At 37.8% G+C, this 27,386-nt stretch overlaps 1 protein-coding gene across 4 annotated transcripts in view; it reads left to right on the forward strand.

Annotated features, from left to right (window-relative positions):
• PAM (peptidylglycine alpha-amidating monooxygenase) overlaps window positions 1-24,980 on the forward strand; it is a 405,645-nt gene extending 380,665 nt beyond the window's left edge. For 2 of the 4 annotated variants that reach the window (XM_053701518.1, XM_053701519.1), the window contains exons 22-24: window positions 8,398-8,445; window positions 18,899-19,111; window positions 20,196-22,139. In XM_053701518.1, the coding sequence (XP_053557493.1) occupies window positions 8,398-8,445; window positions 18,899-19,111; window positions 20,196-20,341 (407 nt within the window). In that variant the 3' untranslated portion in view covers window positions 20,342-22,139. Of the gene's footprint in view, window positions 1-7,650; window positions 8,094-8,397; window positions 8,446-18,898; window positions 19,112-20,195; window positions 22,140-24,233 lie in introns of those variants that run through there. The other 2 variants (XM_053701521.1, XM_053701520.1) reach the window with 2 other exon arrangements.
• Window positions 24,981-27,386: the final 2,406 nt, after the last annotated feature.

Raw genomic sequence — 27,386 nt, forward strand, 5'->3', positions numbered from 1 at the left:
GCTGATCATGTTCTTCCAATGTAGACCCATACACCAAGATGTCATCCATGACGACTGCTGTGCCCTTGTGGTCCCTTAGAAGAGAACTCATCTCTCTTTGAAAGATTTCAGGAGTAGAGGATATCCTGAAAGGGAGTCTGCAGAAGCAAAACAGACTTACCGGTGTAATGAAGGTAGTCAGTTTGCGGCACTTTGGATCTAGAGGTATCTGCCAGAAGCTGCTGGAAGCATCGAGTGTGGAAAAGATCTTCGCCCCAGCTAATTTCGGGGCTATGTCTTCAAGTGTCGGCAGCACATATCTCTCTCTTCACCGCCTCGTTCAGCCTTTTCAAGTCTATGCAGATGCGTACCTTCCCGTTTTTCTTCGCAACAGGCACAATGGGGCACACCAGTCAGTTGCTTCAACAACCTCTTTGATGACTCCCATATTCTTCATGCACAGAAGTTCCTTCTCCACTTGAGGCATGAGTGGGAACGGAATTCTACGAGGAGTGGAAATGCTGTATGGGACTGCGTCACCTTTAAGTGATATTCGGACTGGGTTGCAATTCAGTAGGCCCAATTCACCAAACATGTCTTCTGAAATCTCATTCACTCTGGCGACCAGGCCCAATTAACACGCTGACATCTAATCACATGTACCCACATGGGGAATTTCCTCTGCTTGTACATGCAGTTGGCAAGAAATTTCCCCGCACAATCGATGCGGCCACCAGGACTATGAACTTTAGTTGTAACTTTCGCCAGCTGAGGCTGTCGAAGTAGTTTTATGAACGCTGCAAGGGACATAACAGTGATATCAGCTCCTGTGTCAATCTTAAAGGCAACTTTGGCTCCCATTACAGTAAGGGTAACCCGCCAATCTTCATCTGAACCAAGCCATTCGACAGCAGACCCCACAAAGGACACTTCTTGACCCTCCTGGTCACTATCCACCTGCATCTCCTTAATGTATTCAGTTTTACACACCACTTAAAAATGGCCCATTCGGTTACATTTTCTACATCTTTTGTCTTTAGCAGGGTATACGACACTCTGATCATGGGTTCAGTTACACCGCGTGCAGCGAGCATGCTGCACCCATCCGCTTCTTAGGGTATCTGTTGCCCTTGGTCCAACGCTCACACTGTGCCTTTCACTAGCAGCTCTCCTGAACTGCTGCACTTCATCCACAATACTCTCAGACCTCAGATCAGCACTTTGCTTTTTCACCAGTTCACTCTGGCGGGCCATCCTAATAGCCCCATCTAACGTTAATTCAGCCTCCAACTGTAGCTTCAGTGAGACTTCAGCATCTGCAATTCCTATGACTATTCTGTCTCTGATATCTGATATGCTCCTCTTTAACAACACCAAACTCGCAGAATTCAGCTAGCACAAATGACTCCACAGATTCTCCCACACGCTGAGCATGTTTGTGAAAACAAGCCCTCTCATGAATCACATTTCTTTTGGGCACAAAGTGGGCACTGAGCTTATTCATAAATATTTCAAAGTCAAATTCTTCCCCTTCTTGGAAAGTAAAGGCATTGAACACTGGCTCCACATCTTTCCCCATAGAGTATAAAAGAGAATTAACTTGTACTTCACCACTCTCCTTGTCCAGCTTGGAAGCAATCCTGAAGCGTTGAAACAGCTGACGCCATGTGGGCCAAGCTGCAGGCTGAGAGAAATCATAAGGCTCAGGTGGGGTAAACTTCAACATCGTCATTAATCAGGAAACAGAAGCGCAGGCAAGTACTTCTGACACCATGTCATGAGATGCAGGACACAGCATAGAAGGTACAACACTATTTTATTGCAGAGCATAGAAGTATACAGCTTGCACAACACATCTAACTTGGTAACTGCGACATAGACAATAACGGACCTAAACCACGCCCCCATCCGGTGATGTCACTTCCCACTCTCATCACACAATGTTTTACAGCTTATTGCTAAAAACAAAATGCTACCTACTAACTCATATACTGAGCCTGTAGACACCTTATTATGTTTAACACAATACTCCTGATATTTAAAGCGTTTATAACATTAATAAATTAGGTTTTGCTCAATTTCAGATAATTTTATATTTGTCAAAATCAGTAATTCCCAAAGTGGGCACTGCTGCCCCTTGGGGGAGCGGTGGTATAAATGAGGGGAGCACTAATAGGCATAAAAGGTGGAAGTGGGGAGGACTGGGATAGTATTGTGTAGTAGCAGGGAACACAGCAAAGGCCTGTTGTGCTTGTCTGAGTAGTGATGTACACAGTCAACCATCTGAGGTTCTTAAGTCTTCTGTTATCAAAAATAATCTGGTGGTTCTTTACAATAACAGTTTGGTAAGTAGAATACACTTTGTATAAAGTTGATTTATTAGTGCAGTAGTACAACTATGCTCCAAGCATAGAAATCAACTTCAGATCTCCTGCTAAGTGACATAAAACTAGAGATTGTAAAAATCCCATCCATCAAATTAGCAGTTTTTGAACAGTTAAGTAATTACTAAATGTGGTTTATAAGACACTCAACTTTAAAAAGCTGGTATTAGAAAATCAAGACACTACACTTTTAATTACATTTTATTTCTTTTAAAATATAAATATGTTTAATTGTTTCTCCTTTAAATTGTATTGTGTCATTGACCTTATTAGGATCTTTGCACTGCTGGTCTGAATATTATTTTTAGAGGGTAAGGTAGGGGGCGCTGATGTTGAGTTCATGGAACCAAGGGGGCAATGGCCTAAAAAAGTTTAGGAACCAGTCTAAATATACAAAGCAGTGAAATAACTCTAAATAGAAAAATCACTGTTAAATAGTAAAGTGGCCTTCTTTTAATGGCAAAAAAGAGTATTTACTGGAAGATGTGACAAAAAAAATCACACCATTGCCAAGATTACAAGCCGAGCATATGGGGCTTTAACACCATTGGATTTGCATTTTTGCGCTACTATTGGAAGTGGATGGTTAATGCTTATTGTATGAGGGGTAGTATGGTGTGCACCACAGTACTCATGTCAGATTTTCCTCAGGTTATTTATTTTGAATAATAGCTGAGCGAGTGCATTAAAGGGACTAGTCAAAATTAAACTTCATGATTCAGATAGGGCATGCAATTAAACAACTTTCCAATTTACTTTTATCATCAAATTTGCTTTGTTCTCTTGGTATTATTTGTTGAAAGTTAAATCTAGGTAGTCTCATATGCTAATTTCTAAGCCCCGAAAGGCCGCCTCTTATCTCAGTGCATTTTGACAGTTTTTCACAGCTAGAGAGTGCTAGTTCATGTGTGCCATATAGATAACATTGTGCTCACTCCCATGGAGTCAGCACTGATTGGCTAAAAATGCAAGTCTATCAAAAGAACTGAAATAAGGGGGCAGTCTGTAGAGGCTTAGATACAAGGTAATCACATAGGTAAAAAGTGTATTAATATAACAGTACTGGTTATGGGGAATAGCTAATAAAGGGATTATCTATCTTTTTAAACAATAAAACATCTGGAGTAGACTAAGGTAGTGAAGTTTTTATTTATTTCCATAGCATGTTAAGGTGTATTTGAACACACAATAACAATTATAAAAAGTTAATAACAGAGTTTCAAAAGTATCAAAAGCAGAAAACCTATGCAATGACTTTCAAGTGTAATGAACACGGTGCTACCCCCTCCATTGAAAGTCCAGGGTGTGGTATTTATGTATCAGGTGATGAAAATGCTGTTTTTAACATTTTAACCAACAACTTGTACAACAATTGCGCTGTATTTGTAATCTTGGGCAGTGTTTTTCACTGAGAAGCAAAACCATCGTTTCATATGGTCAGTGCTTATTCTAAATGCTGTTCAATTTTATTACAAGGACAGAGACTTATATTTTGCATAAGTCTTTTCCTTTACTGCTCAACAGCAATTCAAAGTACCATAAAACAGTTTAAACATTCAACATAGAAAGAATAGAGATGAAAACAATGACCAATGAAAAACAACCCTGAAAGGTAATATTCAAAACAGACCAATTAGAAATGTTCATCATGTTATAAACACATAATCCCAACTGCCTCTTTTCTCTTTGCTGCTCTCAGATAAGTATACGTTTTTTCTTATGAGCTTAAGTGTGATTGATAATAAAGATTCTTATTGTATTTCTTTGTATTTTATTATACTTTTTAGAATATATATTATTATATATTATTATATTTTTTCTGTTATTATTGTCCCTTGTTGTTCTTTAATTTGTCCCTCGTTTTTTCATATTTCGTATGTTTATCCGTTTTTTACTTTCATTTTCAATTTTTACCGATTTTTCTTTCTATTTGTTATCCCTATTTGCTCTAACCTGTTTCTCTGTGACTTTTATCCCTCGTTTTTTCCTCCTGCAACTCAGCCCTCTCTCCTGTCGGTCTTACTGTTCATTGCCGACATCTTGCGTCCATGTCACGTGGCCACGCCCCCATTTTGTGACGCGACCGTTTTTTGCTCTACACAGCTGACGTAGCTCATTCACGTCCACAGTCCTACTTCAGTCAGACATTGATACATCGTTTCATTGCCACACACTGAGGGAAAAGCAGTTATTTACAATTTCATTATAAATACATAGAATTCTTTTCTCCCTATTTTATCAATTGAATAATTTATTTTGAGTTCTGTTTTATTAGATTTATTTGATCAATCTCCTTAGTTTATTGTTGCATATTATATATTTATATATATATTATTATTATATATTATTAATTATTTGATTTTATTCTATTTTATTATCTTATTAATTTAATTTAATTATTCATTTATATTTATACAAAATGTCTCAAGAAGACTCGTATGCTTTAACTACTGAGTCAGTAAAAAATTTAATTGATTCATCCATCAAGGATTTGAGACATCAATTTCAGACAGCCATTAGTTCTGTCAAAAAGATTTCTGGACCACCCAGAAAAGTTACTCAAAAGAGGAAACATTTATCTAAAAAATTTACAGATAATATTCATGATGATTTTGATGAAGGAGCTTCCAGTCTGTCTAAATCAGACAATAGAGTTAAATCTTGCAAAATAAAAAAAAATTTGATTCTGAGTCTGAAAATAAGGAAGGTTCTCTTCGTCCAGTGATAAATCTGAGAATTTTGAATGCCTTCCTTTCTTACAATCATTTCAAGATGGAGGGCATTCATCTTTTAAGAGATTGTCTGATGGACAAGGATTGGTTAGTAAGACTGGACCTGACAGACGCATATTTAACAGTTCCTATTCACTCTTCTCATCGCAAGTTCCTCAGATTTCTGTGGAAGGATTCTATTTGGCAGTTTACTTGCCTTCCCTTCGGTTTATCTTCCGCCCCCTGGGTGTTTACAAAAAATTTAAAACCTGTAGTAGCCTGGTTGAGACTCAGGAATTTGTTTAATCATTTATTTGGACAACATTCTTCTTATGAATCAAGATCCCTTCTCCTCTTCTTATTCATCTGGAAATGACTTTAGATATTTTGAAAAATTTAGGTTTTCTAATCAATTTCAAGAAATCTGTTCTTGTTCCCTCACAGAAGTTAGTTTTTCTTGGTTTTTTAATAGACACCACAGTTTCTACTCTGAGCTTACCTTTGGAGAAAAGAAAGAAATTTTTTTTAGAGATTTCCCATCTCTTAAAAGAAAAAATCTTTCCCAATCAGGACCCTTGCAAGAATTGTGGGACTTTTGTCCTCTTCAATTCAAGCCAGCTTCCCAGCTCCGTTACATTACAGAGCTTTACAGAGGTTAAAAATTCATTATTTAAGGAAGGGTTTTTCATATTTTCACAGAATCTCTTTATCAGAAGAAGCCAGACTAGAATTGATCTGGTGGCTTTCCAATATAGAAGCCTGGAACGGCAAAGCTATATTTGGCAAAGCTCTAGATATTATAATAGAATCGGATGCAAGCAATTTGGGTTGGGGAGCCAGATGTGGTTCCCAAATAACCGGAGGCAAATGGTCTGTTTCGGAACGCAAGTAACACATCAATTGTCTAGAGCTGATAGCAGGTTCCTTTGCAATCAAGAGTTTAATCAAACAAAACTCTCCGATTTCAATTCTTCTAAGAATGGACAATATTTCAGCTGTTCGTTATCTGAATCGTTTGGGTGGCACTCATTACAAACAATTATCAGATATCACGAAGAATTTCATTCATCAATGTCTTCAGAACAATATTTCTATTCAAGCAGAATATATCCCGGGTCTTTCCAACTCTGCAGCAGATTGGGGTTCTCGTTATATTCTGGACTCAAGTGATTAGAAATTACACCCAGACCTTTTTCAAAAACGTCTCTCTATCAGAGGTCCTTTCTCGATAGATTTATTTGCCTCTCTTCTCAATTATCAGATCCTCCCCTTTTTCAGTTGGCGCCCGGATCCGGAAGCTCTAGCGATAGATGCGTTTCTCCAACCTTGGCCTCTTCAAGGAGCTTATGCATTCCCGCCTTTCTCGATGATTCCACGAGTATTGAATGTTGTCAGGAGGAGCAAGATTTCCCTACTCCTGATATCCCCGTTTTGGCCAACCCAGTCCTGGTTTCCCTCTCGGTTGGAAATGTCATTTCAACTTCCAATTCTTTTTCCAATGGTTCCTTATCTACTGTTAGATCCAAACGGAGATTTTCACGAACTAGTTCTTCAAGGTTCTCTTCGTCTCATTGCATGGACAATTTCAGGGGATCCTGGGATTCCGAAGGTTTTTCTTCATCAGCTAGATCATTATTACAAGTCTCTTGAGCACCGGGAACAAAGAAATGTTACTTATCCTCCTGGTCTAAATGGTCTGGCTGGTGCAGTCAAAGATGTTTGGATCCCTTTTCAGCTCCTTTAAATGAGATTTTAAATTTTCTTTCTTCCCTTTTCGAGGAAGGTTTGGCCTATAGGTCTATTAATGTTTATAGATCAGCTATTTCTGCAGGTCATGAATTAATCAATAATTCTCCCATTGGTCAACATATTTCTGTTTCCAGGCTTATGAAATCTATAAAGAACCTCCTTCGGCTAAGTATTCTTCCTTTTGGGACGTTAATTTAAATTTTTCTCTCTTTCAATCTTTGCCTTCCATTGAATTACTTTCCCTTAAGCAACTTTCTTGTAAACTTGTTTCTCTTCTTTGTCTTTTATCTTGCAGAAGAGTTTCTGATGTCAAGGCTATAGATTTTTCTTCTAAAATGTTCTCACCTCAAGGTGTAATTTTTAATATTTCTAGAAGAACTAAATCTATGTCTTTTTTATATTTTATCCTTATTTTTCAGATCATCCTCTTCTATGCGTAGTACTTTGTTTCAAAGAATATGAGAAACGTACTTCTTCTTTTTGTAACTCTTCTTCTAATCAACTTTTAATTTCTTTTTCTCATCCGCATCTTCCTGTTTCTTCTACTGCTATTAGCAGATGGATCAAATGGTCTTCAGACTCTGTATTTAGACAATTTTATTTTAAACCTATAAATTCTTTACCTCAATGTTTGTTAGATTAATAATTATATTTGTTAGCTTTAAACTTGCAAAATATAAGTCTCTGTCCTTGTAATAAAATTCCGATATCCTAGCTTTGTGAAGGTATAATCTAGATTTTATTAAAGAGACAGAGACGATTATTTTCCCTCCCTATACCCATGCCCTGTTTATGTTTTAATATTTATTGTTATTGTATATTTTCAGCTCCAGGTCCTTCCTCATCTGGATTCTGAAATTCACATCTCTTCAAAAGAGTTTCTTCAAGTTTTATCTGCCGTTTTATCTCCCAGTTCTTCAGGATTTCTTCCTTCGTGTCAAGTTTCATCGGATGGACTATGTTTCCAGTTTTTTCTTTATTTTTTTCTGGTTCCTGATTATTTTCTTCATCTCCGTTTATGGATTTATTTCCGAAGATTCAACATTTTCCTTATCCAACACCAAAGATCAAAGAGGCAGTTGGGATTATGTGTGGACTGTTTATAACATGATGAATATTTCTAATTGGTCTTTTTTGAATATTACCTTTCAGGGTTGTTTTTCATTGGTGATTGTTTTCATCTCTATTCTTTCTATGTTGAATGTTTAAACTGTTTTATGTTACTTTGAATGGCTGTTGAGCAGTAAAGGAAAAGACTTTTGCAAAATAATTGTCTCTGTCTCTTTAATAAAATCTAGATTATACCTTCACAAAGCTAGGATAATCGGAATTATTCATAATAAACAAATGATAATAGTAATATAAATATATCTGGCATGTCAGCAGTTACACCATTATGCTCTTATTTTAAAAAATATATCCCTGGTGTAATGTATCAAGTTCCTTCAGAGCTCCTATAAAATATTTTTGCTGAGCAAACGGAAGAATAATTAATGTCCTAAATCAGAAATGTTATTATGTTATAGCCTGATGTGCTTAGTGGTTAAGTAATTTGATCTCTTTATTGTTTCCAGAACATCGATCTGTAAAAAAGGCTGGTATAGAGGTTGAAGAAATAACAGGTACATCTAATGTTTTAATATATCTAAATACTTAAGAATTTATGTTTGTTTATATGACTTGGAAAATATTTTACAGATGATCACAAATTATTATATTTTTAAAATGACTTTTTATCATTACAGTTTTTCAATTTTTTGTAATTTTTTTTTTTTTAAATCAAATTTGCTTCTTCTCTTGGTATCCTTTGTTTAACCCCTTAACGACCACAAAAAATGGTCATTAACGACCAAGGACATACCTGGCACGTCACTATTAAAAACAAGGGCACTTTACTTCATCAAAATTGACATTTCTTCAAAAACGTACCTTTTAATCCTGAAAACCGCTCCAGCGATTCCCCCAGCCGTCGGAAGCCTCTTCTTACGTCAGAAATTACATATCCGGCTTCCTCCAATCATGGCTTTCCCCCCGGGGGATAATGGCTTGATGCAACGCCGTGATTGGAGGAAGACGTATTCGTCATTTTGGACCCGCGAAGAGGGCTTGTGACGGGCGGAGGAAGCGCTGCAGCGGCTGTCAGGATCAAAAGGTAAGTTTTTGAAGAAAAGGAGTGAAATGTCAATTTCTCCAACATTGGTGTGTCCGGTCCACGGCGTCATCCTTACTTGTGGGATATTCTCTTCCCCAACAGGTAATGGCAAAGAGTCCCAGCAAAGCTGGTCACATGATCCCTCCTAGGCTCCGCCCACCCCTGTCATTCTCTTTGCCGTTGCACAGGCAACATCTCCACGGAGATGGTTAAGAGTTTTTTGTAGTTTTATTCTTCTATCAAGTGTTTGTTATTTTAAAATAGTGCTGGTATGTACTATTTACTCTGAAACAGAAAAGGATGAAGATTTCTGTTTGTAAGAGGAAGATGATTTTTAGCAGACAGTAACTAAAATCGATTGCTGTTTCCACACAGGACTGTTGAGATGAAGTAACTTCAGTTGGGGGAAACAGTTAGCAGTCTTTTCTGCTTAAGGTATGACTAGCCATATTTCTAACAAGACCATGTAATGCTGGAAGGCTGTCATTTCCCCTCATGGGGACCGGTAAGCCATTTTCTTAGTTAAACATAAAAGAATAAAGGGCTTCAAAAAGGGCTTAAAAACTGGTAGACATTTTTCTGGGCTAAAACAATTGCTTTACTAGGCATATTATGCAGATTCTAACTAATTATTGGTATTATAATCTTGGGGAACGTTTAGAAAAACGGCAGGCACTGTGTTGGACACCTTTTTCAGATGGGGGCCTTTCTAGTTATAGACAGAGCCTCATTCTGGGACTGTATAGGGGTTAAATGTAAAAACGGCTCCGGTTCCGTTAATTTAAGGGTTAAAGCTCTGAAATTTGGTGTGCAATACTTTTAATGCTTTAAGACACTGTGGTGAAATTTTGGTGAATTTTGAACAATTCCTTCATACTTTTTCACATATTCAGTAATAAAGTGTTTTCAGTTTGAAATTTAAAGTGACAGTAACGGTTTTATTTTAAAACGTTTTTTGTGCTTTGTTGACAAGTTTAAGCCTGTTTAACATGTCTGTACCATCAGATAAGCTATGTTCTATATGTATGAAAGCCAATGTGTCTCCCCATTTAAATTTATGTGATAATTGTGCCATAGTGTCCAAACAAAGTAAGGACAGTAATGCAACAGATAATGATATTGCCCAAGATGATTCCTCAAATGAGGGGAGTAAACATGATACTACATCATCCCCTACTGTGTCTACACCAGTTATGCCCACACAGGAGGCCCCTAGTACATCTAGTGCGCCAATACTTATTACCATGCAACAATTAACGGCTGTAATGGATAACTCCATAGCAAATCTTTTATCCAAAATGCCTACTTATCAGAGAAAGCGCGATTGCTCTGTTTTAAACACTGAAGAGCAAGAGGACGCTGATGATAACTGTTCTGACATACCCTCACACCAATCTCAAGGGGCCATGAGGGAGGTTTTGTCTGATGGAGAAATTTCAGATTCAGGAAAAATTTCTCATCAAGCTGAACCTGATGTTGTGACATTTAAATTTAAATTAGAACATCTCAGCGCACTGCTTAAGGAGGTGTTATCTACTCTGGATGATTGTGACAATTTGGTCATTCCAGAGAAATTATGTAAGATGGACAAGTTCCTAGAGGTTCCGGTGCCCCCCGACGCTTTTCCTATACCCAAGCGGGTGGCGGACATAGTAAATAAAGAGTGGGAAAGGCCCGGCATACCTTTTGTTCCCCCCCCTATATTTAAGAAATTATTTCCTATAGTCGACCCCAGAAAGGACTTATGGCAGACAGTCCCCAAGGTCGAGGGGGCGGTTTCTACTCTAAACAAACGCACTACTATTCCTATCGAAGATAGTTGTGCTTTCAAAGATCCTATGGATAAGAAATTAGAGGGTTTGCTTAAAAAGATTTTTGTACAGCAAGGTTACCTTCTACAACCAATTTCATGCATTGTTCCTGTCACTACGGCAGCGTGTTTCTGGTTCGAGGAACTAGAAAAATCGCTCAGTAAAGAATCTTCGTATGAGGAGGTTATGGACAGAGTTCAAGCACTTAAATTGGCTAACTCTTTTGTTTTAGATGCCGCTTTGCAATTAGCTAGATTAGCGGCGAAAAATTCAGGGTTTGCTGTTGTGGCGCGCAGAGTGCTTTGGCTAAAGTCTTGGTCAGCGGATGTGTCTTTCAAGACAAAATTGCTTAACATTCCTTTCAAAGGTAAAACATTATTTGGACCTGATTTGAAAGAGATTATTTCAGACATCACTAGGGGAAAGGACCACGCTCTCCCATAGGATAGGTCTTTTAAGGCTAATAATAAGCCTAATTTTCGTCCCTTTCGCAGAAACGGACCAGTCACTAATTCTGTATCCTCTAAGCAAGAGGGTAATACTTCACAACCCAAACCAGCCTGGAAACCAATGCAAGGCTGGAACAAGGGTAAGCAGGCCAAGAAGCCTACCACTGCTACCAAAACAGCATGAAGGGATAGCCCCCGATCCGGGACCGGATCTAGTGGGGGGCAGACTTTCTCTCAGGCTTGGGCAAGAGATGTTCAGGATCCTTGTGCGCTAGAAATAGTTTCTCAAGGTTATCTCCTGGAATTCAAGGAACTACCCCCAAGGGGAAGGTTCCACAGGTCTCAATTATCTTCAAACCAAATAAAGAGACAGGCATTCTTACATTGTGTAGAAGACCTGTTAAAGATGGGAGTGATACATCCAGTTCCAATAAGAGAACAAGGAATGGGATTTTATTCCAATCTGTTCATAGTTCCCAAAAAAGAGGGAACATTCAGACCAATTTTGGATCTAAAGATCCTAAACAAATTTCTCAGGGTACCATCGTTCAAAATGGAAACTATTCGAACGATCCTACCTACTATCCAGGAAAATCAATTTATGACTACCGTGGATTTAAAGGATGCGTACCTACATATTCCTATCCACAAGGAACATCATCCGTTCCTAAGGTTCGCTTTTCTGGACAAGCATTACCAGTTTATGGCACTTCCATTTGGATTAGCCACTGCTCCAAGGATTTTCACAAAGGTACTAGGGTCCCTTCTAGCGGTTCTAAGACCAAGGGGCATTGCAGTAGTACCTTACTTGGACGACATCCTGATTCAAGCGTCGTCCCTGTCAAAAGCAAAGGCTCATACGGACATCGTCCTAGCCTTTCTCAGATCTCACGGATGGAAGGTGAACAAAGAAAAAAGTTCTCTGTCCCCGTCAACAAGAGTTCCCTTCTTGGGAACAATAATAGATTCCTTAGAAATGAGGATTTTTCTGACAGAGGTCAGAAAATCAAAACTTCTAAGCTCTTGTCAAGTACTTCATTCTGTTCCTCGTCCTTCCATAGCGCAGTGCATGGAAGTAATAGGATTGATGGTTGCAACAATGGACATAGTTCCTTTTGCAAGAATTCATCTAAGACCATTACAACTGTGCATGCTCAGACAGTGGAATGGGGATTATACAGACTTGTCTCAGACGATTCAAGTAGATCAAAAGACCAGAGATTCACTCCGTTGGTGGCTGACCCTGGACAATCTGTCACAGGGAATGAGCTTCCGCAGACCAGAGTGGGTCATTGTCACGACCGACGCCAGCCTAGTGAAAGCTCAGCGTCTATGGTCTCGGGAAGAGTCTCTTCTCCCGATAAACATTCTGGAACTGAGAGCGATATTCAATGCTCTCAGAGCTTGACCTCAACTAGCAAAGGCCAAATTCATAAGGTTTCAGTCAGACAACATGACGACCGTTGCATATATCAATCATCAGGGGGGAACAAGGACTTCCCTGGCGATGAAAGAAGTGACCAAGATAATTCAATGGGCGGAGGATCACTCCTGCCACTTGTCTGCGATCCACATCCCAGGAGTGGAAAATTGGGAAGCGGATTTTCTGAGTCGTCAGACATTCCATCCGGGGGAGTGGGAACTCCATCCGGAAATCTTTGCCCAAATAACTCAATTATGGGGCATTCCAGACATGGATCTGATGGCGTCTCGTCAGAACTTCAAGGTTCCTTGCTACGGGTCCAGATCCAGGGATCCCAAGGCGACCCTAGTAGATGCACTAGTAGCACCTTGGACCTTCAACCTAGCTTATGTATTCCCACCGTTTCCTCTCATCCCCAGGCTGGTAGCCAGGATCAATCAGGAGAGGGCCTCTGTGATCTTGATAGCTCCTGCGTGGCCACGCAGGACTTGGTATGCAGACCTGGTGAATATGTCATCGGCTCCACCATGGAAGCTACCTTTGAGACAGGACCTTCTTGTTCAGGGTCCATTCGAACATCCGAATCTGGTTTCCCTTCAACTGACGGCTTGGAGATTGAACGCTTGATTTTATCAAAGCGTGGGTTTTCAGATTCTGTAATAGATACTCTGATTCAGGCTAGAAAGCCTGTAACTAGAAAAATTTACCATAAAATATGGAAAAAATATATCTGTTGGTGTGAATCTAAAGGATTCCCATGGAACAAGATAAAAATTCCTAAGATTCTATCCTTTCTACAAGAAGGTTTGGAGAAAGGATTATCTGCAAGTTCTCTGAAGGGACAGATCTCTGCTTTATCTGTTTTACTTCACAAAAGACTGGCAGCTGTGCCAGATGTTCAAGCATTTGTTCAGGCTCTGGTTAGGATCAAGCCTGTTTACAGACCTTTGACTCCTCCCTGGAGTCTAAATCTAGTTCTTTCAGTTCTTCAAGGGGTTCCGTTTGAACCCTTACATTCCGTAGATATTAAGTTATTATCTTGGAAAGTTTTGTTTTTGGTTGCAATTTCTTCTGCTAGAAGAGTTTCAGAGTTATCTGCTCTGCAGTGTTCTCCGCCCTATCTGGTGTTCCATGCAGATAAGGTGGTTTTGCGTACTAAGCCTGGTTTTCTTCCGAAAGTTGTTTCCAACAAAAATATTAACCAGGAGATAGTTGTACCTTCTTTGTGTCCGAATCCAGTTTCAAAGAAGGAACGTTTGTTACACAATTTGGACGTAGTCCGTGCTCTAAAATTCTATTTAGAGGCTACTAAAGATTTTAGACAAACATCTTCCTTGTTTGTTGTTTATTCTGGTAAAAGGAGAGGTCAAAAAGCGACTTCTACCTCTCTTTCCTTTTGGCTTAAAAGCATTATCCGATTGGCTTATGAGACTGCCAGACGGCAGCCTCCTGAAAGAATCACAGCTCACTCCACTAGGGCTGTGGCTTCCACATGGGCCTTCAAGAACGAGGCTTCTGTTGACCAGATATGTAAGGCAGCGACTTGGTCTTCACTGCACACTTTTGCCAAATTTTACAAATTTGATACTTTTGCTTCTTCGGAGGCTATTTTTGGGAGAAAGGTTTTGCAAGCCGTGGTGCCTTCCATTTAGGTGACCTGATTTGCTCCCTCCCTTCATCCGTGTCCTAAAGCTTTGGTATTGGTTCCCACAAGTAAGGATGACGCCGTGGACCGGACACACCAATGTTGGAGAAAACAGAATTTATGCTTACCTGATAAATTACTTTCTCCAACGGTGTGTCCGGTCCACGGCCCGCCCTGGTTTTTTAATCAGGTCTGATGAATTATTTTCTCTAACTACAGTCACCACGGTATCATATGGTTTCTCCTATATATATTTCCTCCTGTCCGTCGGTCGAATGACTGGGGTGGGCGGAGCCTAGGAGGGATCATGTGACCAGCTTTGCTGGGGCTCTTTGCCATTTCCTGTTGGGGAAGAGAATATCCCACAAGTAAGGATGACGCCGTGGACCGGACACACCGTTGGAGAAAGTAATTTATCAGGTAAGCATAAATTCTGTTTTTGATTCATTAAAGTGCCCTTGTTTTTAATAGGTTTATTAAAAACCGGGCACTAATTAATCGAAAATGACCTTCACTTTAAAAAAAAAAAAAAAAAAAGCCTTTTATTTTACTACTGGCAGACTTTCTGCCAGTACTTAAGATGGGGGAGAGAATTGTTAGGTGGGGGAGGGAAGAGAGGGGTCAGGGAGGGATCAGGGGGTGGGATGTGTCGGGTAGTAGGCTGATCGCTACACTAAAGCTAAAATTAACCCTACAAGCTACCTTATTAACCCCTTCACTGCTGGGCATAATACAAGTGTGGTGCGCTGCTGCATTTAGCGGCCTTCTAATTACCAAAAAGCAATGCCAAAGCCATATATGTCTGCTATTTCTGAACAAATGGGATCCCAGAGAAGCATTTACCACCATTTGTGCCATAATTGCACAAGCCGTTTGTAAATTATTTCAGGGAGAAAAGTTTGTGAAAAAGTGAACGATTTTTTTTTATTTGATTGCATTTGGCGGTGAAATGATGGCATGAAATATACCAAAATGGACCTAGATCAATACTTTGGGTTGTCTACTAAAAAAAAATATATTCATGTGAAGGGTTATTTAGAGATTTCTAACAAATGCCAGTGTTCCAATGTAACTATCGCTAATTTTGAAAACAAAAATGGTTTGGAAATGGCAAAGTGCTACTTGTACTTATTGCCCTATAACTTGCAAAGAACATGTAAACATTTGGTATTTCTAAACTCAGGGCAAAATTTAGAAACTATTTAGCTTAGGAGTTTTTTGGTGGTTGTAGATGTGTAACAGATTTTGGGGGTCAAAGTTAGAAAAAAGTGTGTTTTTTTTAATATTTACAAAAAAATGTTATAGTAAATTATAAAATATGATGTAAATAATGGTATCTTTAGAAAGTCCATTAAATGGCAAGAAAAACGTAATATAATATTAGTGGGTACAGTAAATGAGTAAGAGGAAAATTACAGCTAAACACAAACACCTCAGAAATGTAGAAATAGCACTGGTCCCTAACTGTAAGAAAATTGAAAAATAGTCTGGTCATTAAGGGGTTAAAAGCATACCTAGATAGGCTCAGGAGCAGCAATGCGCTACAGGGGGGAATAGCTAGTCCCAAGTAGTGCATTGCTGCTATAAGCTAACTTTAACTATGTATTTAACCCTGTTGCAAGCAATAGTACGTTAATAACATGTTCTAACATATTAGAGCATTTACTCCTTGCACTTTTATGTCTTTCTTATTAACATTGTAACTGAAAGTGTCTGATAAAGTTGGAACAGATTTAAAGGCTTTTAAATAGCATTAGTCTAGAGCATTGATGGGGAACCTTCGCACCCCCAGATGTTTCATAACTACATTCCCCATGATGTTTAGGCCCTCTGCAGTTCAGTCGAGCATCATGGAAAATTTAGTTCTGAAACATCTGAGTGTCAAGGTTCCCCATCACTGATCTAGAGGCAAAGAAAAAATGTCACCCTCCTTGTCTCCTCTCTCAAACTGGTCTGCAGACTCCACCCATTTAGTTACATTTATAATAATCACGTATACCAAAATCATCTACATAACATTATCTGATATACAGTTACATACGAAGACAACTGTTATACAGGCCTCAGTCACACTTACAAGAAGAGTTATAACCACAGTTTAGTGACTGTCTCAAGAGAAGATTTGCTTTATAGACTTGTAAGTTCTTTAGGCAGTCGTTCTGTCTCAGCCTGCTTATTTCAGTCTTGTAATTGTTTTTAGAGCCTCTTGTATTGCACTGAACCTGTGCATTAAATAATAATATGTAAAAATAACATAAGAGAAAAAAATGTGATTGAAAAGTAACTGTATATAACTTTGTTGTTTACAAATCATATATGTCTTGCCCTATGAAAGGAATCAGAAGCCCCCTAGTTTTATACTTGTACCAATTTATAAGAATTTACTGCAGTATTCAAAGTTACTTAAGTGTGAAACATCTTAAATTTTGAAGATTGGATGACTCATGGATGGTGATAATAATTGTTTAAATTGCACATTTGATTTAAAGAAACAGTAAAGTAATAAATTAAATTCCAAGATTCAGATAGAGCATTACATTTTAACCATATTTCCAATTTACTTCTATTCTCAAATGTGCATCCTTCTCATGGTATCCTTTGTTTATGAGCAGACTGAGACCAACCAGGCCACTCGTTGAAAAATAAGGGAAGGGCCCCCCTCCTCTTCCCCCACCCTGCCTCATATGCCCCTACTTCAACCAACCACCTGCACTGCCTTGCCCCCACCAGGGCCCCCAAACACCTGGGACAGGGCCCCAACATCAAAGGCCAGTGACCCCATACTCCAAGGCCCCCACCACCACATACCCTACCCCCAGGGCCCCCAACCCGCCAGACCCCACATTACAGGTCTCCCAGAGTAACAGACCTCCCAGCCAGGCACAGGGCACCGACTCTGCCCAACCTTAACTGCTTCATTAGTGCTAGCACTGCTGTCCGCGCTGCGCTAGCTCCTGATCATCTGCTGCCACCCCAGCTCACAACCACTAGCGCAGCATTCAGTGCTGCAGCTGCTCTTGCTAATCTTTGCACTGGGGGCGCTGCAGGAACTCATTGTGTGCATACACACAGTGAGTGCCTGGGGAGGGGTAAATTGCAGGCACTCACTGTGTCTGTGCTACCATACTAAAATGTACCTGTCTGCCTGCTCCTCACAATAACAACTGCTAGAGTAACTCAAATGTCACTGCAGTGCCAGCCGTAAATGTGAATATATCAAACACACCCTTGAGGGCGCTTATGTACCGGGTCCTCGATCTAGGTCCTATTGCCCTACAAGGTAGGTCCTAGGAGCTAAGGAGCGTGCACATGTCTCTAACACTTAACAATGTTGCAAACACTGCTGCCATAGAGTGCTAAAGACATACGCACGCTCCTGAGCTCCTATGAGCTTACCTAAGTAACAAAGGATACTAAGACAACAAGGCACATTTTATAATAGAATTGAATTGGAAAGTTGTTTAAAATTCCGTGCTCTTTGCAAATTCTGAAAACAATATATTTTATTTACATATTTTTGCTTTGTACTTTATGTATCTGATATCCGGAAATGTCAGGTAAATTACTTTTGAACAAGGCAGATTGCTAAACAGATGCACATTTTTTTTGTTAATGTGAGTTACAGAGCCTTTCTAGGCTAAACTGTCTTTTGGGAATGGGAAGACTAGTCTATTGGGTAATTTTATGTTTTGGGAATGTCTCACAATAAGCTGATTGATTGACATACTACTGCATCCTTGGCAAATCACATACTTCAATGTTTCTTCTGAAATGTTGCTTGGGAAAACCCTTGTGCTCGTATGTTGACATATTTAAAATTATGCAACAATTCATGATGCACATAACAACTGACCCCTCAGTGTCACTAGATAAAAATTGTTTTCTATGAGACAGTCTCACTTAAAAGACCATTAAACTTGACATTTCAACAACGTATAAAATGTTTCATTATTGCAATATACATTATTTATTTTGATGCCTTTTGCTGTAAAATACATCTAAAAATTGTGCTTGTTTCACTTTCTCCCAGGGAGGTTTGGGTTAATACTTTTAGGCAATTTATGTAAGCTTTTGTTTACTTCACCCTCCCCCTAAAATTCTCAGCAGTCACGTGTTTTTAAAAGGTTTGTCAGTTTTGCATCAACAATAATGATAGGAGAATCATTCTTTGCAATAGTAACTAAGTTGAATCAGTGCTAAACCACCTTAAGGGAAGAGATGATAGGCTTCCCCAGGTTCTCTCAACTGCACATGTACAAACAGAGTTTGTGCTATATCTGAATATCAGTTTGTGATTGGTTAGCAAGGATTCTTTTTATTCCGGGGGGCAGGGAAATCAGTGAAATAAACGAACATAAAACAATATTCTCATTTAACAAAATAAAGCTGTAGTTTTCATTGTAAAATTATTTTCAGATATGAAGGTTCAAAATTGTGTAGTTTACAATTTGTTTAGTGGTTCTTTAAATTCTGAGTAAATATAAATTATACATTTGTACATCTGTAAAAAAACTTGTTAATCTTATAAAATCTCATCTGAAGTTGAAACTGACATAATTTGTACCCTTTTTGTATTCATGTACCTTTTTCAACAGAAACGGAAATCTTAGAAACACTTGTAAGAAGCAGACCAAAAGCAAATGTTTCTACAGTTGTGAAGGCACATGGACAAGAGAAACAGGCCGTTATTGAACAAAGTGGTGTTGGAGTATCTTTTGTTCTCATTATTACTCTACTAATCATTCCAGTTATGATCCTTATTGCCATTGCAATATTTATACGCTGGAGGAAAGTCAGAATGTATGGAGGTGAGTTATGCCCTGCTACTAGTGTATCTCACATGAAATACAGAGTGTGATGACATAAGACTTTATTTAAAGGGACATAGAAACCAAAATTAAACTTTCATGATTAAAAAGAAATAAAATACTTTGGAGCCAATGTATCAATGTCTGTCCGACATGATACGCTGTAGAATATCATGTCCGACAGACATTGCTGAATGCCGACAGCATAAGCTGTCGGCATTTAACATTGCACAACCAGTTCACCAGAACTGCTTGTGCAATGCCGCCCCCTGCAGATTTGGCCAGGGGGTGTCAATCAGCCCGATCATATAGGATCGAGCGGATTGCAGACCACAGCCTCAGAGGCAGCGGACCAGTTATGGAGCAGCAGTCTTAAGATCGCTGCTTCAAAACTGCTGTTTCCGGCGAGCTAGAAGGCTCGCGCGGAAACGGGCATCAAGCTCCATTCGGAGCTTGATAATTCGGCCCCTTCAAATTTGTAATATAAAATGTTTAATTATGCATGGTAAAACAATTTTGTGATATACGTTCATTACTTCTTTTTCTGTACGTTTGAATATTAGGGTTTTCTACTTCTTAGAACTGGAAGTGCCCACTGCATACTTCATAAGCATAATAGTGCTACAGATCTTTTCCTAATTGACTTCAGCACAGAAAATAAAGAACTGCAAAACAATTAAAAATACTAACAAATAAGGCATCTGATGTGCCATTTGACAAATGAAAACAATCACAGCAAACAAGGTGTTAATTTATTAACCTATTATTGTACACTCTGTTTAAGAAAGAGTGTACAACTAAAAAAAACTTTTCAATTTACTTCTGTGTGCCTTTTTCTCATTTTATGTTTTGTTAAAACTTAGCTCTTTACCATGAAAACATACTAAGGTAGGCTCAGGAGCGAGCATCTGTTACATACACATGCACACTCCTTAGCCTACGTGAGTATGATGTCAAGGAAAGGAGTTAAGTTTCATCAAAGGAAAACCAAGACAAAGAGCTAAAGTAATATCATACACTATATATGAATCATGAAAGTTGTTTTGAGTTTTATGTACATTTCAAATCTAATTTTCTTTCCCAGGTGAAACAGAACACAAATCAGAATCAAGTTCTGGAGGAATCTTAGGAAAACTTAGAGGCAAGTGTATCAATTTTTTCTTTCTCTTTCATCACATTCAAAGATCACAAGTCATTTTACTTTATACTCCATTTTTGTTCTATCAATGAAAATAATTTACCTGTTCTGAACAAACCAACTTTTTTTTCTTGTCAAGTTTGTTGCTGCTCTGTTGTATATGTGATAAAAAAAATTATAGTGAACATTTAACAATTTTAGTTATAAATAAAAAAATATATGCAAATAATTCCAATTATCCTAACTTTGTGAAGGAATAATTTATATTTTATAAAATACGCAGAGCCTAACATCCCCCCACGCCTTTAATATAACCTTACTGTTTCCCATTACTTAACATTATTTATGTTTAAGCCTCATCAAACTAATGGTAACGGACTCATCATCTCTCTATGATTCCTGTTTCAATGTCCGCAAACCTCCAACTAATCCCTGTACTTTGGTTTAATTTTCAGATTTTTCATCACCTTCGTCACTCAATTTTTTTATCATTAATTTAATAATCATTAATTTCCCTGATTTAACTGACTGGCCTATAGTTAACAGAATCTTCCCTACTACCCTTTTTATGAAGAGGGACTATATTAGCAATTTTACAGTCTTCTGGAACAACTTCTGTTAACAGAGTAGACATCACAGATCAAAAGTTCCCTTAAAACCCTTCCATGAATATAATCTGGACCCACAGACTTTTCTACTTTTATTTTTAATAAAGCCTTTGAAACCTCTTCCTTTGTAAAAAAAGAGAAGTATTACCCACATTATTATTTAAAGTTACATCCCTTAATGGCATTTCACTATCTTTACAATCTATTGAGAAGACTGAGCAAAAGTAATCATTTAGACAGTTTGGAATTTGTTTACCTCCTTCCACTGATCTATCATCAGTCTTTAGTCTTACTATTCCTCCCATAGTTTTTCTCTTTTTACTGTTATATCTAAATACTTTGTACTGTACACTGCACAACATACTTTTTTAAGAAAATAACATTAGCAACAGGCTTTTAAATGAGAAAAAGATTAACTAGATTGCTTTATTTATTAATTTTATTACAAGCCAGTAAACTCATATCAAATGGATCAATCCACCAAATAAAAAAGCAGCATTGGAGATTGGTTTAAAATAAAATTGTCTAAAAGGGCTTTGGAAGCAAAGGCTACTCTGATAGAGTGAGCCGAAAAAGATACTTCTACTCCAGCAATGTTTAAAGATCCATTTAACTCGCCTAGCAATGGTAGGAGACAGGTTTTTGAATGGAAACAAAAGATATAAGGAGTTGAGAGGAAGATCCGAGAGTAGTTGATTAGGAAAATAAGAATGGACAATAGATTTAGAAAGACACTTAGATCTGCAGGTTGATCCGTTTATAACACAGAAAGTAAGGATTTAATTTTACCATTGATTTTAGACATAAAGGAAGATATTTTAGAGCTAATTATATTATTATCAGTCTTCTGTTAAATTATGATGGGAGTCTTTTGAATGTGACATAATAAAGAAAATAACCACTGACACAAATGAAGGAGAAATATAAGTGAGCTAGAATAGACTTTATGTGAATAAAAAAAATGTTATATTATACTAAAAAGTGGCAAAAAGGATAAGAATTGAGGAGAAAAAATCATTGAAATATATGACCTGAAATAAAATGAAGGGAGAGTGACACTCGGTGGCGAAAATAAAAATAACAGGCAACGAGAAATTAAATACATTTGTGAAGTGTGAGAAACTTGCAAAGTAACAATAAAAATTGAAGCCCACACAGACAGGAAACAATTACTTATGGGCGTAGAAGAACAACGTTATTGCTGAAGTAAGGAGAGAAATAGAGGCCGGGAAAAACATCTGAAAATAACAGAGAAAGATGTGCCCGAGAAGGAGTATGAAAATCAATGGGAACGGCGTGAGATTAAAAGGAGAAATATGAGTTAATCAACTAAGGGCCAGATTATAAGTGGAGCGCAAAATATCGCTTTCGCTAAAGCAATATTTGTGCTCCACTTTGTAATACCAGTGCACGCAAATGTGCGCTGTTATTACAGGTGAGGTGCAATCCAAGTCCCACAGCAGCAGATCTTAAATATATATGTATATGCTTATATACTGTACATATATATTTATGTATTAATATGTGTATACATATATATTTTCAGGAAATACACGCCACTTTTCTAACACCCCACACACCCCCAACTTTAGCCCCAAAAAACTTCTAAGTGCAGTTACTTTATAAAAAAAATAAAGATAGCAGCATCTTTATTTTTTATTAAAGTATATTACACTTGATTTTGGGGGCATTTGGTGGACATTTATAAAATTAACTAGAGATCTGATTTCTGGTTAATTTTATAAGCACTACTTGCTACCTCGTTTTGACGGTAGTGATAACCAGTCACTTGTAATCGCTGGTTATTTATTGTGGGCCCACAAATGGGCAAATTTGCCCTTGTGCGGGTGTGTAATTAAATTAGCATTCCACTTGTAATCTAGGCCAAAAGGAGAAAATGCAGTAAGGGGAAAATAAAGTAGGGGATGGGCATAAAAAGTATGCTAGGCACACAGGGGTAAAGATGTACGCCCCTGTCCACCTGGTCTTTGTTAAATCTGGACCATAATGCATGTACTGTAGGGAAACTTGCTAAAAATCAAATGAAGGGGGAAGCCAATGAAGTTTGTAGGGAGAAGGATGCCTTTGAACACTGGTATTTTTTCAAGTACTATCCCACCATGTGATTATGCAGGTGGAGTATATAACTACAGCAGTATTTAGCCTGCCTACTTCCTTTTTTTTTTTTTGCTATTGATATTCTCATAATAAAACAAATATTCAGTGTTCTATAGATCTTGGGACACTCTGATTTTATATTATATTTTCCTCTCTATCAATTTTAAATTTAAAGGTGGTAAATAAAGATGGATTTCTAACTGCACTTCCAATTTTGTATTAACTATTAATTAGCCCCCCATTTCTCTGTATATGACCTTGTACAGCAGCTATTTGGTCTTCTTTGCATACATTTATGTTTTATCAGTTCAATGTGCTTGCTCCCTCACACATTGTAAGTAGATACATCCTACAGTCAGCACTACCTAAGACCAGGCAAAGGACTTTTTTTTCTCCTACCTTTGCCATCGTATGGGTAGATTTGTTACTCATGTATCTGTACAGAATGCATAACATAAAAAGAATAGGAGAGAAAACAAGAATTACTAACAGATAAATCAATATATATACAGTCAAATTGGCATTACATTAAGGGGATATGAAACCTCAAATTAATTTTGGGATTCAGACAGAGCATACCATTTTTAAAAAGTTTCCAATTTACTTCTATTATCAAATTTGCTTTGTTCCCAATGATATTCTGTGTTGAAGAGATACCTAGGTAGGCATCTGGAGCACTGTCAACCCTAGACTACTGTGTGTTTAACATCTGACTCGTACAACTAGCGCTGCTGATTGAATCAGCAGAGTTTTCTGCTCAGGACCAGCAGTGTCGGAGTCTAGAGCGATATTTCTATTGTGTGTATATATGTATACACACACTTTACCGTAACGCACTCCCTGCAACTTAAATACTTTGAAATACAGGCCGTTATTGTTGTACAACAATAAAGGCTGTATTTGGATCTATATAAGCTGCAGAGTGTGCCTTCTGCGAATGTACATAAATAATTGTTGAGGTGCTAATGAATTCACCTCCTTCTTGTATATTGTACCAGGTATATTCCCTCTCATTTAATCAAGAATGAGAGCGTTGTTTGTTTTTTAATCTGTTGGCTCTCTACAAATAAATGATGATAATAATTTATAAATTATTTTCATATGATATTGGATTTTGTTGATCATTATACATGTGCAAATCAGTTCCCAAATATATACTGTATATATATATATATATATATATATATATATATATTTTTTTTTTTATTATTATTTTTTTTTTTATATATATATATATTTATTTTATTTTCTTCCTTAGGAAAAGGCACTGGAGGCCTCAACCTTGGGACCTTCTTTGCAAGTCACAAAGGCTACAGTCGGAAAGGATTTGATAGACTGAGTACAGAAGGAAGTGATCAGGAGAAGGATGATGATGCGTCTGACTCAGAAGAAGAATATTCAGCGCCACCTATACAACAACCATCAGTATCTTCCTCCTAAAACTGCCGACTGCTTCCACCCAACCCCTTTACCTGTTCGCACGTTTAATATTATGTATTTAATTGTAACTGTACTAGTTTCTGTGGGCTGTACAAATGTCATGGTTTCTTTTCATTTTATCGAGTGCTGATGTAGTCTCTATGGGGTCATTGAGAATTTAATATTTTTTGTGATCACTATATGACGCTTACAGAAACTGTATTATTCATACAATTTCCCCCCATATTTAATTGACTTCCTCTGCTTTTTCAATAGCACTTTAAACTGCCAATGACATATTATTTCTCATGCCTTTAAAATCACAACTATTTTGCAGTACAGAGTTATGTGCCACAAATATGAAGCTGCTAAATCTCTTCTATTTTTTTAAATCCACAACCTTATTTTGCGTCCAGGAAAGAAATGGAAAAAAAGATAAAAATCTATTTAATGTTATTTTTTTGTTGGGTTTTTTGTTTTGTTTTGGTTTTAACAGGATGTCAGATTTATAGATGGTTACACTGTTTAGAACACTATTTTCTGAAACTGAATGTACTTTGTGTAATAAAGTGTTCACAGAGCATTATTTTCTGGCTACATTAGAATTTTTGCATTTTTTATTATGATCTTACGCAATGAATTGTATTGATTATGCTGTATAAAACTAAACATCAATGAAAGTGAATTGTCACAGATTTGATCTATTTTTTTATTAAATGATATAATGACGCTCACCTGAAGTGGGGCAGACATCAGGTTGTTGAAACTAGAAGCAGTAGTGCAATTATTTGTGACAGAGCCAATATACTTTGATGACCCCTCTCAAGCAGTTGTGACTAACAAGTATAGATATTTTGACAGCTCACCAGATAGGCGTTAAATGCATTTTATTTTGACTTTTTATTCCACACACTTTCTTGTGAGTTGTTGATATGCCCACACAAACCACTTCTTCATGAAGCCTTTTTAGAGCTGGTTTTAAGCAATAACACCAGCTGCAGCCCCACAATCTCAACCCTAGCAGGACCTCTCTAACCAGAATATACACCATTACAACCATCATCCCCTCAATCCTGACGCTGGCTCCCACCCATTTGAAATCCCTCCCATTTCTTAACACCCTCCTCCTAGTACTTGACACTCACCCAGGTTTAACCTAATGTCCACTCAGAACCCAAAGTTTTTGCCTTCCATGTCTCCCACTAAACCCAAGACCACCCTTCCTCCCAACACTTGGGGCTTACCTCTATAAACCCCCTGTTTATGCAAATTTACTCCATGCAACTAAATTCCACCAAGGGTACTATTCTTTACAATTCCTCCATAGTATGATGTCCCCTAGAACCTAACAACCATTCAGCACATAAAGGTCCTTCCTTTCTTTGTGCCCATAGGGCTCCTCGATACCTAAGGGACAACTGTAACCAAATATTGTTATGCCTGTCTAGTTTTCATCTTTTTCTGTGGTGTGAAACGTAGGGATTCTAAAATTAATATACCTCATCAATGTGTTACTGAGTAAAAAATATACAAATAACTAATTTGTAAATAACAATTCATTACTGATATGTATCAATGCTGTCCAATTAGTGTAATCTTCTTATACCCATAGGATCTATGTATCTAGGGCTGCTAGTTTAAAGTGTCAGGGGTTAAATGTAAATTCCCATTATAAATGGAATCGCTACAGGTTTTCCCTGGACTACAAGAAGCTAATGGCTAAAAACAGTACAGCCTGTGAGCTGATTTGGGGAGAAAAACAAACTGGTGCATAAAAAAAGGAAACTTTAGACTTATTTTTTACAAGAATGCAAATTATATTTTAAACTTTACTGTTATGCATAATATACTAGAAGTGATTCCTTAAATATAATCCATCACTTCACTGATTATTTAATAAGTACATATTAGCCTATTAAATTTTGTCACAGTGTAAACAAATTGTTTCTCACTTGTGTACTCTAGAAGATAAATTAGCATTTTGCTGATCACTAATTGATTAACGTGTTCATTCCATATCTTAGGTCTATTTTTTCTCCTTTTTACTTATTTTCCCCATTTATTTGCTAATAAAAGGTGTAATGAAGGACTAGATTAATCATTATCATCAAGCTGTATGTATTTTAGGTGCAGCATAGTACCAGATAGGAAACTTTTACAATGTGTGAAGTATTGGATAAATCAGCAGAGTTGTTATTTTTGGCTTATGTTACAATATATATTATCATTAGTATGGAATAGATACATGTTTATTAAGGTTTTTAGCTTTTATTCGCACAGTTATAGAAATAGGTGAATAGTGTAAGGAACCTATTCCCCATTCCAGCAAAGGGCTTCAGGTTCGGCATTCATCCATGTGAAATGCCAAAGCCAACGTATGTGTGTCACTCTGGGTATTAAAGAGTTTATTTTGTGGAACTTCCACCTTAGTATCCTCAGGTGTGGGAGGCCCATTTTTCTAGGGTAAGTGATTGCAGCAGAAACTTCCTGCCTGTCCAGTATTCTGCTTTGGCTCCAGTATCCTGCCTTGCATCTGTCATCCATCCTTTTATCCTGCCTTGAGTCCACTGACCTGCCTGGTATCCTGCCTTGAGTCGACTATACTGCTTGATGTCCAGTCCAGATATCATGTATTCGGTATCCTGCCTGGTGTCCAGTATATCCTACCTTGTGTTTGTCATCTTGTCTGTTTTCCTGTCTTGAATCCACTATCCGGGCTTGAGTCTGGTATCCTGCCTGATGTCCATTATCCTATCATGTGCTCAATCTCCTGTCTGGCGTCCTACCTGTTTTCCTGCATTGACTCCACTATCCTGCCTTGCGTCTGGTATCCTGCCTGATGTCCATTATCCTATCATGTGCTCAATCTTCTGTCTGGTGTCCTACATGTTTTCCTGCATTGAGTCTACTTTCCTGCCTGTCTTGTGTCCAGTATCCTGCCTCATGTTTGAGAATCAGATCTAATATAAACTAGATCTGTATAGGGGCACTA

Source organism: Bombina bombina, chromosome 2 (genome assembly GCF_027579735.1).
Source record: "Bombina bombina isolate aBomBom1 chromosome 2, aBomBom1.pri, whole genome shotgun sequence".
Lineage (NCBI taxonomy): Eukaryota > Metazoa > Chordata > Amphibia > Anura > Bombinatoridae > Bombina > Bombina bombina.